Source organism: Moschus berezovskii, chromosome 10, assembly GCF_049115385.1.
Source record: "Moschus berezovskii isolate FMDL1 chromosome 10, NW_MosBer_1.0, whole genome shotgun sequence".
NCBI lineage: Eukaryota > Metazoa > Chordata > Mammalia > Artiodactyla > Moschidae > Moschus > Moschus berezovskii.
In genome coordinates this window covers 68780543-68796992 of record NC_142469.1, presented here as the reverse complement: position 1 = coordinate 68796992, position 16450 = coordinate 68780543, and the positions used below count along the sequence as shown (strand labels likewise).

Here is a 16450-nt window from a genome sequence, read left to right as displayed (position 1 = left end):
CTTGGTAATGTAAATGCAGGTACATAAAGAACTTACCAGAAATTAAATCTTTCAAAAGTTTCACTTTTTGGAATGCTTTAGCCAATTAATGACTGTTCCAATTGGCTGGTACTTTCTGTTTACCTACCACCATTCCATTTTCTGTGGATGAATTTTGCCATTTTATTCTTTATTGGTTGGTATTTCTCTACAACTTTCAACAGAACTTCTAATGAAGCTACCACTGCTTGATTGACAGGTCAGTTCCTTAGTCAGTAGCTGAAACGTGCTTAATCATTCATTCTTTCCATGTGTTCAACTGACACTACAAATGAATGTAACCACTGCGTATTGACATAAACTCAATTAGTGAAATAATGAGCAAAGTTAGAGCCACTTAAATCAGTCTTCTTTTTTCTTTTCCTTAAGTTTTGGAAGAGCATGCACAGTTGAATTTGGCAAATAAAACTGCATGTATGTGAAATGAAAAATGAGGTTATTCATTGTGTATTTCTAAGGTACACCCAAAAAAAAAAACCCAAATAGGATTTTGTTTGCTTTTTCCCTATATGGTTAAACTCATTTTCTGTTTTTCCTCCCTGTAAACTGAATTAACTATTAACTGAAGCTATAGTTCCTTCTGAAAGTCATCTGTGAAAAGTGAAAGTTGCTCAGTCGTGTCTGACTCTCTGTGACCCTACGGGCTATATAGTCCATGGGATTCTCCAGGCCAGAATACTGGAGTGGGTAGCCTTCCCCTTCTCCAGGGGATCTTCCCAACCCAAGGATCAAACCCAGGTGTCCTGCACTGCAGGCGGATTCTTTTACCAGCTGAGCCACAAGGGAAGCCCAAGAATACTGGAGTAGGTAGCCTATCCCTTCTCTAGCAGATCTTCCCAATTCAGGAACTGAACCGGGGTCTCCTGCATTGCAGGCAGATTCTTTACCAACTTAGCTATCAGGGAAGCCTAAGGAACAAGTTTGGTACCAAAGTGACAGTTCTTCATAGTGATAAGTTCTTCAAGCACTGAAAAATGTATTATCTAGTCCCAGAGATTTGGCAGTTCACACTACTTTTAATTTCACATTTTAGCCTCCTACCTTTGAGGATGATTTATATGAAGACAGTATAGACTGCTATTAGTGACCCAAACCTAAGCTAACATTTAATCATCCCGATTCTGCCAGTATTAATAACTCAGTTGCAATGCATGAACAGATACATTTTATGCATGGCTAAATTTGTACATGTGTAAGCAATGACAAACTCATAATTCTCTGTTTGATGATTAAGTTTTGGACATAGATCATTGGCTACATGTTAATCTTGATAACTTCAAAGTGAAAAAAAAAAAGTTTTATAATGATCCTGAGAGGGTTGAATTTTCTTTTCAATGTGATCTGGAAACTTGAGACTCACAAGTGACTATTGTTTAAGGCCCAAAAATAATGGAGCCAAGTGTAGAAGAAATTAGGCTTTGAGCAGATAAGAATTACTATTAAATCATAACTTTTAACACAGCTAAAATGCTTAATATTCCTTTCTCAAACTATGGGTACTGCTCTAGGATATATCTTTACTGTGACACTGAGCAGGGCTGCTGTAAGCAATCTGCTTGTCCTTTAATGAAAATCACGTTATTATCCAGATCCTCAAAGTTGTTATAATGAAGGGAGGGTTTCCATGTGAGGAAGAGCAGCTGGACCTCAAAGCTCTCACTCTTTCCCTGCATTGCCAACTGAGTAGGATTTGCAAATATTTTTAATAAGTGAACTAGTGGGCATCCTTATACCACAGAAAAACCTCGTGATTAATTGTAACAAAGCATGAAAACTCACAACCATTGAAATTTTAAATTATTAACAAAATATATGCCTTACCTCGAAATATAAACCACATCTCCTTCAGCTAAGCTGGCTATAAAGGCAAACTTCATCTACCACAGCACATTTCCCCATCTCAGGGAAAACAAAAAAAAGTAAAATATTGGCGTCTATCAAGGGGCCTAAAATTTGGAAGGCACACTGGTGAGCTGCCTTTCTCCTTCTACAAATATTGAAACAGCAACTGGGAAGAAAGAGTCATTTATTTCAAAATGGGACATTAGATTCACTGGTTTGCTAAGCTGACATGAAATGTCAAGAGCCCAACAAGATAAAGACACTTTTTAACAAGCTCAAGACAACTTTCCTTCTTGTCCCTGTGACAGATTTTGGTTTAACAAGTTTAATCTTGAAGTAACAGTGGAAGAAAAGATAAAAGAAAAAAGTTCAAAGATCTAAAGACAAGCATGAAACAGTAACTCTTTCAGAAGAATTATAGGGGTGATGGGTAAATATCTGTAAACTACATAACCTTGGTAAGAAACTATATTCGAAGTTTTGGTTTTATCCTTATTTGCAATTAAAGACCACAGTATATACTAAGTCTGACCTACCCAACAATCGTTGTTTGTTGTTTTTTAATAATAGACCAAACAATTCATTATGATAAATTTTAAAGTACAACTGAGCTAAAACTCAAAGGGTCTCACACCACTGCTTATCTAGGATTACTGTCCGCCACACTCACTCAACGGAGACCCAATTCCTCTCTGAGGTTTCCCCAACTCCTTCAGGTCATCCTATTTCGCCATCTCTGATCTTTCTCATGCTTACTGTACCAATCACTTTAAGAAAATTCATATTGTTTTATTAAAAGAGTCTTATGGTTTTTCTTGTATACATCTTATGCTTCCAATAGATTACAGGCTACTAAAGAGTGGCAACCAGCTATTGCTTTCAATTTATTCAGTGTACTGCTTTGTACTTTGTACAATGTACTTCCAATGTACTTCTTTCCTGTATTCAATATGGAGTCCAATGATTCATTTAATAATGGTTATCTCGCACTTACTGCATGTCTGCTGCTGTGCTAGGAACCGGCTATGTGAGAAAACCAGATGCTATAAGCCCTAATGGAAATTACAGTTTAAAGGGCAAAGGCATTCATCAAATAAGAAAAATGTGAAATGGCAACCACGGTTAAGTTTTGCCAAGGAGGCATATACAGTGTTAAGAGTGTGTATGAATGAAGGGGTCAGAAAGGCACTGCTAGGGAAAATCAAGATGTGCAGGATAAGCAGACTGAACTTGGGGTGATTTCCAGGCGGTGGGATCAGAATGTGCAAAAGTTCTGAGCCAAGAGGAGGCGGGATAAGTTTAGGAACTGGAGGGAAAACACTGTAGCTGAAGCAGAGGCTGCAAGAGAAGGTGCGAGAGAAGGTGCAACAGCTGTACCATAACCCATTCTTACCTTTGTCAACAGTTCTCTGTTGATCTTGAAATTTACAGTCCCTTGACCAGTGCTGATTTCACTCACCACTGTATCACATTTTAGCTGAAAAGATATATAAAGTAAAACAGGTATGTTATAAAATAGGCCTAATGAGTTTTGCAGTCCTAATCCTATGGGACTGGCTTCCAAGGACAGCAGGTGTGTCCTTTCTCATAGTCACGTGTCTGGACTTGGGCTTAGCCGGTCTCTCCAGCTCTGTCATTACAACTGTGTTCACATGTTTTCTTCCTTCCCTGATGGAATGCTACTCTATTCAGAGGCTCTCTCTTCCTCTTTCCCATTTTCTCACTTCAGATTCTCTCATGTGGAGAAAAGGGAGCCATCACTTTACCCCCACCTTACGTACCGTAACATGCAATGAACTCTTTATTTTACCCCCTTTTCATAAGAGTGATAGAACATGATACTCTGTTAGGGCCTCTGCTAAAACAACTTATACTCCCATAAAATATGTAAAAAATTTAAATATTTGGTCTTTAATGAACACGCTTTACATTTTTCACCAACTAGATGTTCAAAGCAGCTGGGAGACTCATGAAGTTTAGTTAAAGAGATACCTGCTGTTACTGAGGAGCCACCAGTTTTCATTTTTGAGAACTCACAGAAGGAAGAGGAAATAAATATTGTACTTAGGAGAATTTTATTCCTGGTATGCTTCCTGATAAAAATCTGGGTTGACAGACTGTGGGTTCAACCCCAAGTTGGGAAACTAAGGTCCCACATGCACTGTGGCAAAAAAAGAAAAAAAATTTGGGGTGATTTCTGTAATCAAATAAACATTTACTTAGCTAGCAGAGCCTCTTTATCATACTGATCCTTTAAACATTTTTTTCTGTGAAAGTGACTTTCACTGTTTGGACTCTTCAGTGTGCCCATGCCTTCCTCAGTGTCACATGTAGTAATCCTATTTAAAACAAAAACAAAACAACTTTCTCCCAAACCTTCCTTTTTCTTTCTGAAGGTATTAAACACTAACAATTTAAATGTGGTCATTCTCCACAATCCTTTCAATTCCTCTCTTAGATACTGAGCCCATCAGAGAAATTAGAAATGAAAGAGGATAATTAAATTATCTAACCACTTCTTCTCTGAAATCATGGTTCTATTTACATCTAATCATTTCTTCTCATATTTTAATGTTCATCTTCTCAGAAACTCATTTTTAAAACTGCAGCCCACTATTCTAATTTATCAAACTTGTTCTCCTGAATTCAGAAGTCCATCCAGCTTCAGTCTGTAAATTTAATTAACACTCAAGTCTTCCTGTAAGTAGTTAATCAAAAAACTGAATACTGTCAGCTCAAGAGGAGTGTTTCATAGCTAATTTCAAAAACCATCCTAACCTTATAGTATGCAGCTAAAATAAATTTAAATTATACTTTCCAAGGTGTCTTGAACAAAACACTATTAAATCCATTATTATGGCTGATATAGCCTGCAGAATATTTTTTTATTTAACATGTTTATTATAATGTCAAAAGAGATAATAGTGCTAAAGTACCTTCTCTGCCAGTCTCATGGCTTGAATTTGAATATCTGGTCTTGAATGGTCATTGTTGTTTTCCAATAGAGAATCCACAGAAAGCTGGAAGTCAGCTACCTCTCTAAAGACAGGTATGAAACAGGAAAAGACTGTTACCTTAAAAACATTACCAGAGTAAAAACAACAAAAAAAGACTAACCACTTTGGGTTCTCTACACTGATATAATCTTATCAGAAGAAGTTACACTTTCAAAATATAAAGCAAAGCAATTAAAAATATCATCACTATGTACTGATTGAGTACTTTATCTTATAAAATTTTTCCTCTTCCATCACCCAGTTGTAGCATTATGGTATCTCTGTAAGAGACACACAGCAACCACCTTATTTGACAAATGTGGAAAATGATGTCTGGCAAGTTCACTGTCTCCCCTAAAAGTCTAAGAAAGCTCAAGTCTCTTGATCTCTTCTACAAATCTTCCTCCACTATTTCAAATACTTCCTTCTTTTAAGCCTCTTCATTGATCTTCAGATGACCAAAGCAAAATTTTTAAAAAATGGTGAAATCTGAATTTTAACGTGAGAAAAGTACTAATCTTAACATTCAGTAGTTCCTTAAAGAGACAGACTTTGCCATTCTTTTCATCGGGTTGGTGATGAAACAATGCAAAAACAAAGAAACCAAGAAAGAAACTAGGCAACTGATTAGTGGAAACAATCATTTGCTTCAAAGAGCAGTTATCTCTAAAGAAGGATGGTATACAGGTGGCTTCAACAGTAACTAACGTTTGATTTGTAAAAAACAAAATTTGGAAAAAATTAAGACCTGACATGTTAGAAAGTGAGCATGAGTGTTCATTACATTATTCTCTATAAATTTTCTATAGTTTGAAATTGTTCAAGGTATAAAAATAATATACAAACATCCACATAATTACTGACACTGAATATTCAGCAACGAAGTGGAGAATGAGACTCTCTGGGCAGAACAGGTGGGCTGAGCCACTGTCTGTCTAGCCCACTTCTAGCCCCCTCACCTGCTCTTGGGCTTCCCTGGTGGCTTAGCTGGTAAAGAATCCGCTTGCAATGTGGGAGACCTGAGTTCTATCCCTGGGTTGGGAAGATCCCCTGGAGAAGGGAATGGCTACCCACTCCAGTATTCTGGCCTGGACTGTATAGTCCATGGGGTCACAAAGAGTCAGACACGACTGAGCGACTCTGACTTCACTTCAACACACAACAGAAGAGCACAAATAACTTCCTTATCATTCTTGAAATCCAGGCACATGTCTAAAAAATTATGTAACTTCTGATCACATTAAGGAATCTAGTCAATAATAACCACTAAGAATTTTCCTGAGCCTTGAGCAGTGACCAAGGTGGCAGAATAAAAAGACCCTGAGCTAACCTCCTTCTGCATCCACACAAAAACTGCAACTATTTAACAGAGCAACTATCCACTGAAGTCACTGGATGACTAGGAGAAAAAACCTGGCGGCTCAGACAGTAAAGAATCCGCCTGCAATGCAGGAGATCCAAGTATGATCTCTAGGTTGGGAAGATCCCCTGGAGAAGGAAATGGCTACCCACTCCAGAATTCTTGCTGGGAGAATTCCAAGGACAGAGGAGCGTGGTGGGCTACAGTCCATGGGGTCGCAAAAGAGTTGGACACAACTGATGACTAAGTACAGCAGCACAACTTGGGACAGAGATACTGACAACAGTCAATTTAGGGAGCTCATTCCATGAGGACACTGGTGCTAGTAAATGTCATTTTGAAATGCTCCTTCTAGCTTATTAGTGCTGGGTCCCAGCTTCAGATACCAGCCAGTCCTCACCAGTTCGGGGGTATTCCAGGCCAGGTACATGGCCCAACCCAACAATGGGCTGACAATAGCCAAGGGATCCCCAGGCTGCCACAAGTGGTCATAGGGACCCTCCCTCCTCACTGGGATGGGCAACAACCCTGGGATTTCCGGGCCCTGCAGCAAAAGTTATGGCTCAGCCCACCAGTGGGCCAGCCCACTAGGAGACAGCCTTACTCAACATAAGGCTGACACCACCTCCAGGATACCCTGGGCACCTCAGCCAGCCGGGTCAGAACACGGCCACACTCACCAGTGGGCGATCACCAGCCTTGGGTCACTCTGACCCTGCCCTCCAGGAGGCCATCACCAGCCCCAGGACTATTCAAGGCCGTGGCCCTGTTCATGAGCAGGCTAACGCTGGCTCTGGGACTGCAGGCCCTGCAGCTAGCCACCCTAGGACTTAGCTCCCTAACAGAGAGGCAGCACTAGTCTCAGGATCCCTGCGACCCTGTAGCCAGTTGTCTTGTGACCCAGCCCTACCCATCTGCTGGCCTATACCAGGCCCTGGGGTCCCCTGGCCACACAACCAGCTACTTCAGGCCCCAGCCCTGCTGATCAGCTTGTCAGCATCAATAATGGGACACATCAGGCTAAGTACATCTCTGGGCAGGGACATAGCCCCACCCAGCTGAAAGTCAGGAATCTTAGGACCTCCAGAGTCCCAAGCTTCCCTGGGACTTGGTCCTGTCCACCAGAGGGCCCAGGACATCCCCCCCTCCCCACCCCCCATTGCTGGCACTACTCCTGGACCCTCAGGGTTACATTAGACCCAGGACCACCTTACCAGTGGGCTGACACACTGGGACCACTAGAGGGGCCGTGCAGCTACAGACTCCAGGACCTGGCTCTGCCACCAATGGGCCAACACTAACCCTTGCACCCACTGGGGCTCTGCAGTCAATTGATTTCAACCAACCATGGATCATGAAGTACTGCCGTTCATGCTATCTGAAAAAAAATCCACATATAGCTGCACCCATGCAGTTCAAACCCACGCTGTTCAAGGGTCACCTATATAATTCAGAGAATCAAACTACCTGAACAAACAGATTCATAACACGTTAAATAAACCACATTAACAAAAATACTGGAGCCTATTATACAGAGTGAAGTAAGATAGAAAGAAACGCACCAATACAGTATACTAACACATATATATGGAATTTAGAAAGATGGAAATATAACCCTGTATACAAGACGGCAAAAGAGACACAGTTGTATCGAACAGTCTTTGGGACTTTGTGGGAGAGGGTGAGGGTGGGATGATTTGAGAGAATGACATTGAAACATGTATGTTGTCATATGTGAAACGAATCAGCAGTTCAGGGTCAATGCATGTTACAGGATACTTGGGGCTGGTGTGCGGGGATGACCCAGAGGGAGGATAAAGGGAGGAGGGAGGTGAGAGGGGGGTTCAGGAGGGGGAACTCATGTACACCTGGGGCGAATTCATGTCAATGTAGGGCAAAACCAACCAATATAATATTGTAAAATTTAAAAAAATAAATTAAAAAAAAAAGAAAAAAAAAATCAGAGTAACTCATATACATATTTCTAAAAGAAAAATAATATTAAACTCACACATAAAACTTCCATCCTTTTGCCTTCCAAATAGTTATATTAAACTTCTGAGTAAATATCCACAACTTATATTATTTTTTCTATGTAATCATTTTCACAGTTTAATCATAAAGTGTTTCATAATTATATTTCCTTTTTTATAAATTTTTTTTCTTAGAGCTAACCTACTTTTAAAAATTTTAAATGATTTATACATGTCTAATTTCTAATATTACCCAAAGTTTCCAACAGAACTATAAATTTTCATTAAATGATCAAACATTTTAGATGGTTCTATCAGTATTTTTTCATTGAATAATTGCCTCATAGAACCTTTCGTTTAGACGTATGATCCATTTGAAGTTAATTTTTGTGTATGGTGTAAGTTAAGAACACAATTTTTTTTTTTTTTTTGCATGTAGATATTCATTTGTTCCAGCACCGTTTATTGAAGCACTACTCTTACCACATTTGATTGTCTTGGCACTATTATTGAAAATTAATAGACCATAAATATAAGGATTTATTTCTGGACGATCAATTGTATTCCATTGGTCTATATGACTACCCTCATGCCATTATCATAGGCCTGCATATTGTGATATTGTAGTAAGTTTTGAAATTAGAAACCTTGTAATCTTTCAGTTTGTTCTCCTTTTTCAAGATTATTTTGGCTCTTCTGTGTCCCTTTCATTTCCATATGGATTTTAGGATTAGCTCGTCAGCTGTGCAAAAGTAACTTCTGGGATTTTGATAGGAATTGCTTTGAATTTTTGTATGAATTTAAGGAGTATACCACCTTAATAGTGTAAGTCTTCCAATCCATGAATGTGGAATGCTTTTCCATTTACCTATCTCTGATAATTTCTTTCAGCAATATTTTGTAATTTTCAATAAAATTGCATGACTTTTATTAAATTAAAAAAAAAAAATTTCCATAGTGCAAGCCCTTTCAAAAAAAAAAATAAAGATGCTCTTTTACAAGACCATATGTAGCCTTTCTCTTTCTTTTCCACTTATCTATTTGTCCTATTCTGGGAAAAAGAATATTTGTTCTACTTTGTCTTAAAATCCTAACAAAGTTAAGGGGACAAAATATTTAAGGACATGATGGTATAGTAATAATGCTATCATTATATCATAACAGTATAATGATAATTTAAGCTTAAAGCATTAAGCCTACTATGGAGCTAATTTCTTGTCATTATTAATTAACTGAGAGAGCATTTTATTCAAGTATTGAAATTTTCCAGTCAACTGGTAAACAAGTGTCAGTGAGAACGACCAAACTCACAAAACAGGTCTCTCTGAATCCAAGCAGCAACTATATGGATTATATGCAGCCCTAACCAGCAGTTCTCTATCACTGGGAGGGGGTCCTCAAATGGAAACAAGCAAAAACACTGAAACCAAAAAAAAACCACCAAAAACCTAGCAGTAAACATGGTACAACAGTAATTAGGCATTAGATAGGTGTTTAATCTCTAAGATCTCTTCAAAAACTCTGATTTTCTAACTAGAATCTTAGTTCTTTTATTTGCTGTTACAGAATTAAATCAAAACGCATTCCAAATTTCTCAAAGACTTCCATATAGTTATTACACAAACATCAAAACAACATGAGAATATTAATATAATCTGCCACGTCAGAGTATTAAAGTACAGAATTTTTATTATTTAAAGCCATGGGAATAACACATTAAATCATGTATTAAGGATAATTTCAAGGACTATTTTGTACACTGGAGAGTAACTGCATTTTTTGGTTAACTGACAAAATCAAACACATTCTAGATCATTGCAAATATATTATACTTAACTCTTTTCTGGAAATCGGAACTGCAGATATTGACTTGATCAAGTTTTCTGGTGGAAGATCCAACACTCTGGAAAGCTAGAAATCAAAGAAAAAGAACAAAACAGAGCAAGACTGTTAATATATTTGTTCCAGATTAACAGAATGCTACTCAACAATTTAAAAAAATGCTGAACCACAACACAAATGAGCTTCAAATGTACTTTGTTTCATGACAAGCGCCAGATTCAAAAGACTGCATAATGTATGATTCAACTTATTAGACATTCTGGAAAGCCCCAAACTCTAAGACTGAAGATTAGATCAGTGGTTGCCAGGAGTTGAGGATGAGAAGAAGGTTTGACAATATATTGGCAAACAGAACTGTTTACTAAAAAGGATGAATTTCATATCTGTAAATTTAAAAAACTTTTCTTCAAAGAGTAGGGATAAACCACTGAGGACCAAAGATAATTTGCTTTTTATTCATTCATAAAGTCTTTTTGTGCTAGACACTGTTTTAGGAGTCGTGGGTACAGCAGTGAATAAAAGTCAAAATCTCATGCTACTTAAACAAGCAAACAAATAAATAATGTGGGAGGGGAACCTGACCCCCAGGCTCTACCAAGTTTACTTGCCCGCATTCTTGAAAAGCTCACTGACTGACTGTAACACAGTCTCAGTTGTGAACTATTGTCCTCATCAGAAAGTCGAAGTTTGTTGGAGGAGACATTCCTACTTATTGAATGATTCTCACATGACAGAGATTTCTTACATGCCTAGTTTTCCTCCAAAACAATCCCATGGATCACTATTGTGATCACTATTGAAACTGAAGTTCAGAGAATTTATGTAATTTGCTTAAGCAGAAAAGCAGAGATGTGAACACAAGCTATTTTATAAGCAGAACATACATTTAATCTCTACGTCATATCTATATCCTTTCAACGAGAAATGCATGAAAACAAAACAGTGAAACTGCAGTACAGTCACAATGAATTTAAAACTGTCTTCACCTTTCTCCCCTAATTCCTCAATGTTTATGCAGCCTCTGCAATGGTCAAGTCACAGCTGGTGAGAGAAGGGAAAGGGAGCAACGGGGTGAATAAAAACAGAACGTTGGAAGAGATTAAGAAGCAATCTTAATCCTCTTCAGAGGTGTTTCTAAGTGTTCAGAAGGAGAGGAATAAAACTAAAGCCACTACCCCCATTATGAGTAATATATCTATCCTAATATCAAAAGAAATTGGTAAATTTCATAAACATAAAAAAAGGTTAAAACTTGCAGACCTGGAGCTATCATTTATGTTTAGGATACTCTATATTTTTACTTTGATCTAGCATATGCTGATTCTTTAAGTTTAAATCTCAGAGTGCAGTCTTATTTTTAAATTCTAGCCTTTAGAAACTGAATTACTGTATACTTTACAAAAAAGGCTTTTTTCCTTAAGACACTTGCCCAGAAGTGGATAAATAGTTCTGGTAGGTAGTTAGAATAGGGAAAAGGAGTCCATAATGGCAGTGGCTAAAAGACAAGGAAGAGAAAAGCCCGCAAAAATAGAACAGAAGAAGGTCAAAGGAAGGTCCAAGGACCTGAGTGAGGACTGCAGGTAGAACAGCACTACTAAGACCAATTTGCATAGGGCAAGCCCAGAGGGAAGGAAAAAACTTATAAAAAAGAGGAGCCAAAGCGCTCTCCCCCCTCACCACGTGCATGAGCTCTTTCTCACATCCGCCCGCACCCCCCACCCCTGCACTGGGGCGCTCTTCTCTTTGCATCTTTGGATCCACGTGCCCTCACGCATCGAAGATGGATTTTCCTGCTATTTTATAAATAAAATACAGCTGTAACACTTATTTGTCTAAGAGCGATAACATGGCCCGTTCGAGACCTGAGAGCTATAACACAGTCTGCTTAAGACCCAAGAGCTGTGACACACCGAGGGGGCTTTAATGTCCGTCACTCCAAATCTTTGTTGTGACGAGACAAAAACCAAGAAGCATAGACTTGCCTGACAGTTCCAACGCATTTACCAAATAAAGACTGTAATAGTTCATGTTTATACTGCAAAATGTTCCTGCCAGTACAGCTACATCAATAATAAAGGGTCCACTTTTACTATCTATGAGTCCTTGAGAAAGTCATTTTACATCAATGAGCTGAAGTTTTCCTATCTGAAAAGCAGGGATAACAAATATATTAATAATAAACTAGGGCTCTCGTGAGGACTAACAAAATTGTGTCACATAACAAGCATGTAATAAATATTACTTCCTTCTTCCTTTAAAAGGTTTTATTTTGGCCATGTCTTTCAAACTTACCCATAGCAATAAGATCTTCTGCCTATTCTTCTATTATGTTTTTGCTTATTTTAAATATATCGAAACTCTGCTGAAAAAAGACTGTTACTCACCACGCAGTTATACACAAATTAAGTCATTAGCCACTGTAGTTGCTGACCAACGACACACCCGACAAAAAAACAGAATGAGGGACTCTGTGCTTTGGAAAAACAGGCCCCTCAGAAAGGTCGATGTACATCTCAGCAAGATATTTTAATAAATCCAGATTCTTGAATCATCCTATATCTGAAGAAGCACTGAAATGATTAACTGAGACATTTGTTCCTTGTGATTAGCTGTAATCTCTTACTGAGATGTAAGCTTGACTGTACGCATTCCCTAGCCAACAACCATGATTCAACTGGCTTCTCTTCCTACCTCTTTAGAGCAATTCACTCAGAGCTGCGAAAATGGCAGTCTCCCAGGCTATCGTCATCAGTAACGTCCCTGAGTAAAACTGAAACTCACACAATGGAATACTACTGAGCCATAAAAAGTATAAAGCCATCTGCAGCAACATAGATGCAACCAGAATTTATCATAATAAGTGAAGTAAGCCAAAGAGAAAGACAAATAACATATGATATCACTTATACGTGGAATCTCCAGGAGATGGTGAAGAACAGGGAAACCAGGCGTGCTGCAGTCCATGGGGTCGCAAAGAGCTGGACACAACTGAGCGACTGAACAACAAATATGTGGGATCTAAAAATATGACACAAATGAACTTATCTACAAGACAGAGAGACTCATGGACAAACAGAACAGACTTGTGGAGGAGAGGTGGAATGGGAGGCTGGAGTTAGCAGATGTAAGCTATTATATATGAAATGGACAAATTACATCTTATTGTATAGCATAGAGAACTATTGACATAATCAGTATCCTATGATAAACCATCATGAAAAACATAAGAGAATGTACATATATGTATAACTGAATTACTTTGATATACAGCAGAAATTAAACACTGTAAATCAACTGTACTTCAATAACAAAACACTATAAAAAAACATGGTAAATTTGGTTACATGTTGTTGTCAGTCGCTAAGTCATGTCCAACTCTGCGACCCCAATGAACTGCAGCATGCTAGGCTTTCCTGTCCTTCACTATCTCCTGGAGTTTGCTCAAACTCATGTCCATGGAGTCAGTGACACCATGCAACTATGTGTATTTGCCCGCTATGCTTCAGCATTATGTGAACAGTGAACTTCCAGATGTTCAAGCAGGTTTTAGAAAAGGCAGAGGCACCAGAGATCAAATTGCCAACATCCGCTGGATCATGGAGAAAGCAAGAGAGTTCCAGAAAAACATCTATTTCTGCTTCATTGACTATGCCAAAGCCTTTGATTGTGTGGATCACAATAAACTGTGGAACATTCTGAAAGAGATGGGAATACCAGACCACCTGACCTGCCTCTTGAGAAACCTGTATGCAGGTCAGGAAGCAACAGTTAGAACTGGACATGGAACAACAGACTGGTTCCAAATAGGAAAAGGAGTACGTCAAGGTTGTATATTGTCACCCTGCTTATTTAACTTAAATGTAGAGTACATCATGGGGAATGCTGGGCTGGAAGAAGCACAAGCTGGAATCAAGATTGCCGGGAGAAATATCAATAACCTCAGATATGCAGATGACACCACCCTTATGGCAGAAAGTGAAGAGGAACTAAAAAAAGCCTCTGGAGGAAAGTGAAAGAGGAGAGTGAAAAGGTTGGCTTGAAGCTCAACATTCAGAAAACAAAGATCATGGCATCTGGTCCCACCACTTCATGGGAAATAGATGGGGAAACAGTGGAAACACTGTTAGACTTTATTTTTTTGGGCTCCAAAAATCACTGCAGATGCTGACTGCAGCCATGAAATTCAAAGACGCTTACTCCTTGGAAGGAAAGTTATGACCAACCTAGATAGCATATTAAAAAGCAGAGACGTTACTTTGCCAACCAAGGTCCGTCTAGTCAAAGTTATGGTTTTTCCCGTGGTCATGTATGGATGTGAGAGTTGGACTGTGAAGAAAGCTGATCACCGAAGAATTGATGCTTTTGAACTGTGGTGCTGGAGAAGACTCTTGAGAGTCCCTTGGACTGCAAGGAGATCCAACCAGTCCATTCTAAAGGAGATCAATCCTGGGTGTTCATTGGAAGGACTGATGCTAAAGCTGAAACTCCAATACTCTGGCCACCTCATGCGACGTGTTGACTCACTGGAAAAGAGTCTGATGCTAGGAGGGATTGGGGGTGGGAGGAGACGGGGACGACAGAGAATGAGATGGCTGGATGGCATCACCGATTTGATGGAGATGAGTTTGAGTGAACTCCGGGAGTTGGTGATGGACAGGGAAGCCTTGCGTGCTGTGATTCATGGGGTCGCAAAGAGTCGGACACGACTGAGCAACTGAACTGAAAACCCAAAAGACAGACTTGGGGATTAAGTAGTCGAAAGAAGTCTTCTTTAATCATCTCCCATTTCCTACCCATTAACAAATTAAAATGAAAAGGAAGGAAGAAAGAAGAGGAGAAAGGAGGGAAGGTTAGAGGTTGGTTGGCTCTCCATCAACAAATACATATGATAGGCACGGCTCAAAGTTATAAACTTCAAGAATGGAAACCAAGGAAAGATACAGCAGATTCTGAGAAGAAATGGAGCAGCCCTGTTTGGCAAGGCTCCAAAACTGAATTAACAATCTCATTAATACATCAAATCTGGAGAGAAAACATTGAATTTTATTCCCCCCCCCATTGATGACTCATAGATGCTACAGAACTGCAGGCAAGAACAGGTAAAACAGAGAAGTGATTTAGGGCACTTTCCAGCAGAAGTGAAGATTCTAGGGCTAGAATCTGAGAGCCTCCACAATGGAAACACAATATACTCCCCAATCACAGGGAGTAAACCCTGATATTGTGTTGCATGGGCAGGAAGAGTCCAAGGAGAAATTTTTATAGGAAGATGGAAAAATGTCAGAACTAGCAGCAAAAATATGCCAAGTCAGAGTTCAGGAGTGATGTGTACAGGTCACCATGACCTCCTGCAGACAGAAGAGGAGTGGAAAGCTGCAAAGTGTATATTTTGTAACCACAAAAGTGAGCTGAGCCAAGAATAATGCTGATATGGAGAGTAAGGAAGTTGCCCACACTATGAGGAAGCAAATATAAAGTCTGGGCAGAGCTGTCAAGCACTAGTAATATGAAAAAGAACAGTCATGAAAAACAGACAAACCCAAAGAGAGCTCGATAAGGAGAGAGAAGGGGCAGGGACTGAAAGAAAAAAAAAGACATAATGAAAGGAATGTGGCATACAAGAGATCAAAGAACTCTAGAAGAAAAATACAACTTAATACAAAGACATTCTTCACAAGGGATTCAAGATGTCTGAATATAATAACAAGAACTAAACGACTGAAACAGTGAAATAAAAAGGGAGTCTGATGATCAAACATTATAGAATAATTAAATACAAAGGAAGAGTGTAGTCAGAACTGAAAATAGAACATAAAAGGGCTAAGATAATCAGAGAATATACTTTTTAAAAAACATAAAGCAATCAGACAAAGGTAAATAAAATTGGGTACAAGATAACTCAACCTTAGGGTAACTTGTGTCCCTAAAATAATAGCTGCTGCTGCTGCTGCTGCTGCTAAGTCGCTGCAGTCGTGGCCGACTCTGTGCGACCCCACAGACAGCAGCCGACCAGGCTCCGCCGTCCCTGGGATTCTCCAGGCAAGAACACTGGAGTGGGTTGCCATTTCCTTCTCCAGTGTGTGAAAGTGAAAAGTGAAAGTGAAGTCGCTCAGTTGTCTCCGACTAGTAGCGACCCCATGGACTGCAGCCCACCAGGCTCCTCTGTCCATGCGATTTTCTAGGCAAGAGTACTGGAGTGGCTTGCCATTGCCTTCTCCAAAATAATAGCTAGCCAATGGAAATTTGCTGTAGGACTTAGGGAACTCAAACTGGGACTCTGTAACAACTTAGAGGGGTGGGAAAGAGTAGGAGGTGGGAGGGAGGGGACATATGTTACCTATGGCTAATTCATGTTGATGTATGGCAGAAAGCAAACCAATACTATAAAGCAATCATCC

At 39.2% G+C, this 16450-nt stretch overlaps 1 protein-coding gene across 2 annotated transcripts in view; it reads right to left on the bottom strand.

Annotated features, from left to right (window-relative positions):
* RARS2 (arginyl-tRNA synthetase 2, mitochondrial) overlaps positions 1-16450 on the bottom strand; it is an 85279-nt gene that overhangs the window by 54602 nt on the left and 14227 nt on the right. For both annotated transcript variants that reach the window (XM_055433885.2, XM_055433886.2), the window contains exons 2-4: positions 10048-10121; positions 4818-4920; positions 3275-3358 (exon numbers count right to left, since the gene is read on the bottom strand). In XM_055433885.2, the coding sequence (XP_055289860.2) occupies positions 3275-3358; positions 4818-4920; positions 10048-10121 (261 nt within the window). The remainder of the gene's footprint in view (positions 1-3274; positions 3359-4817; positions 4921-10047; positions 10122-16450) is intronic.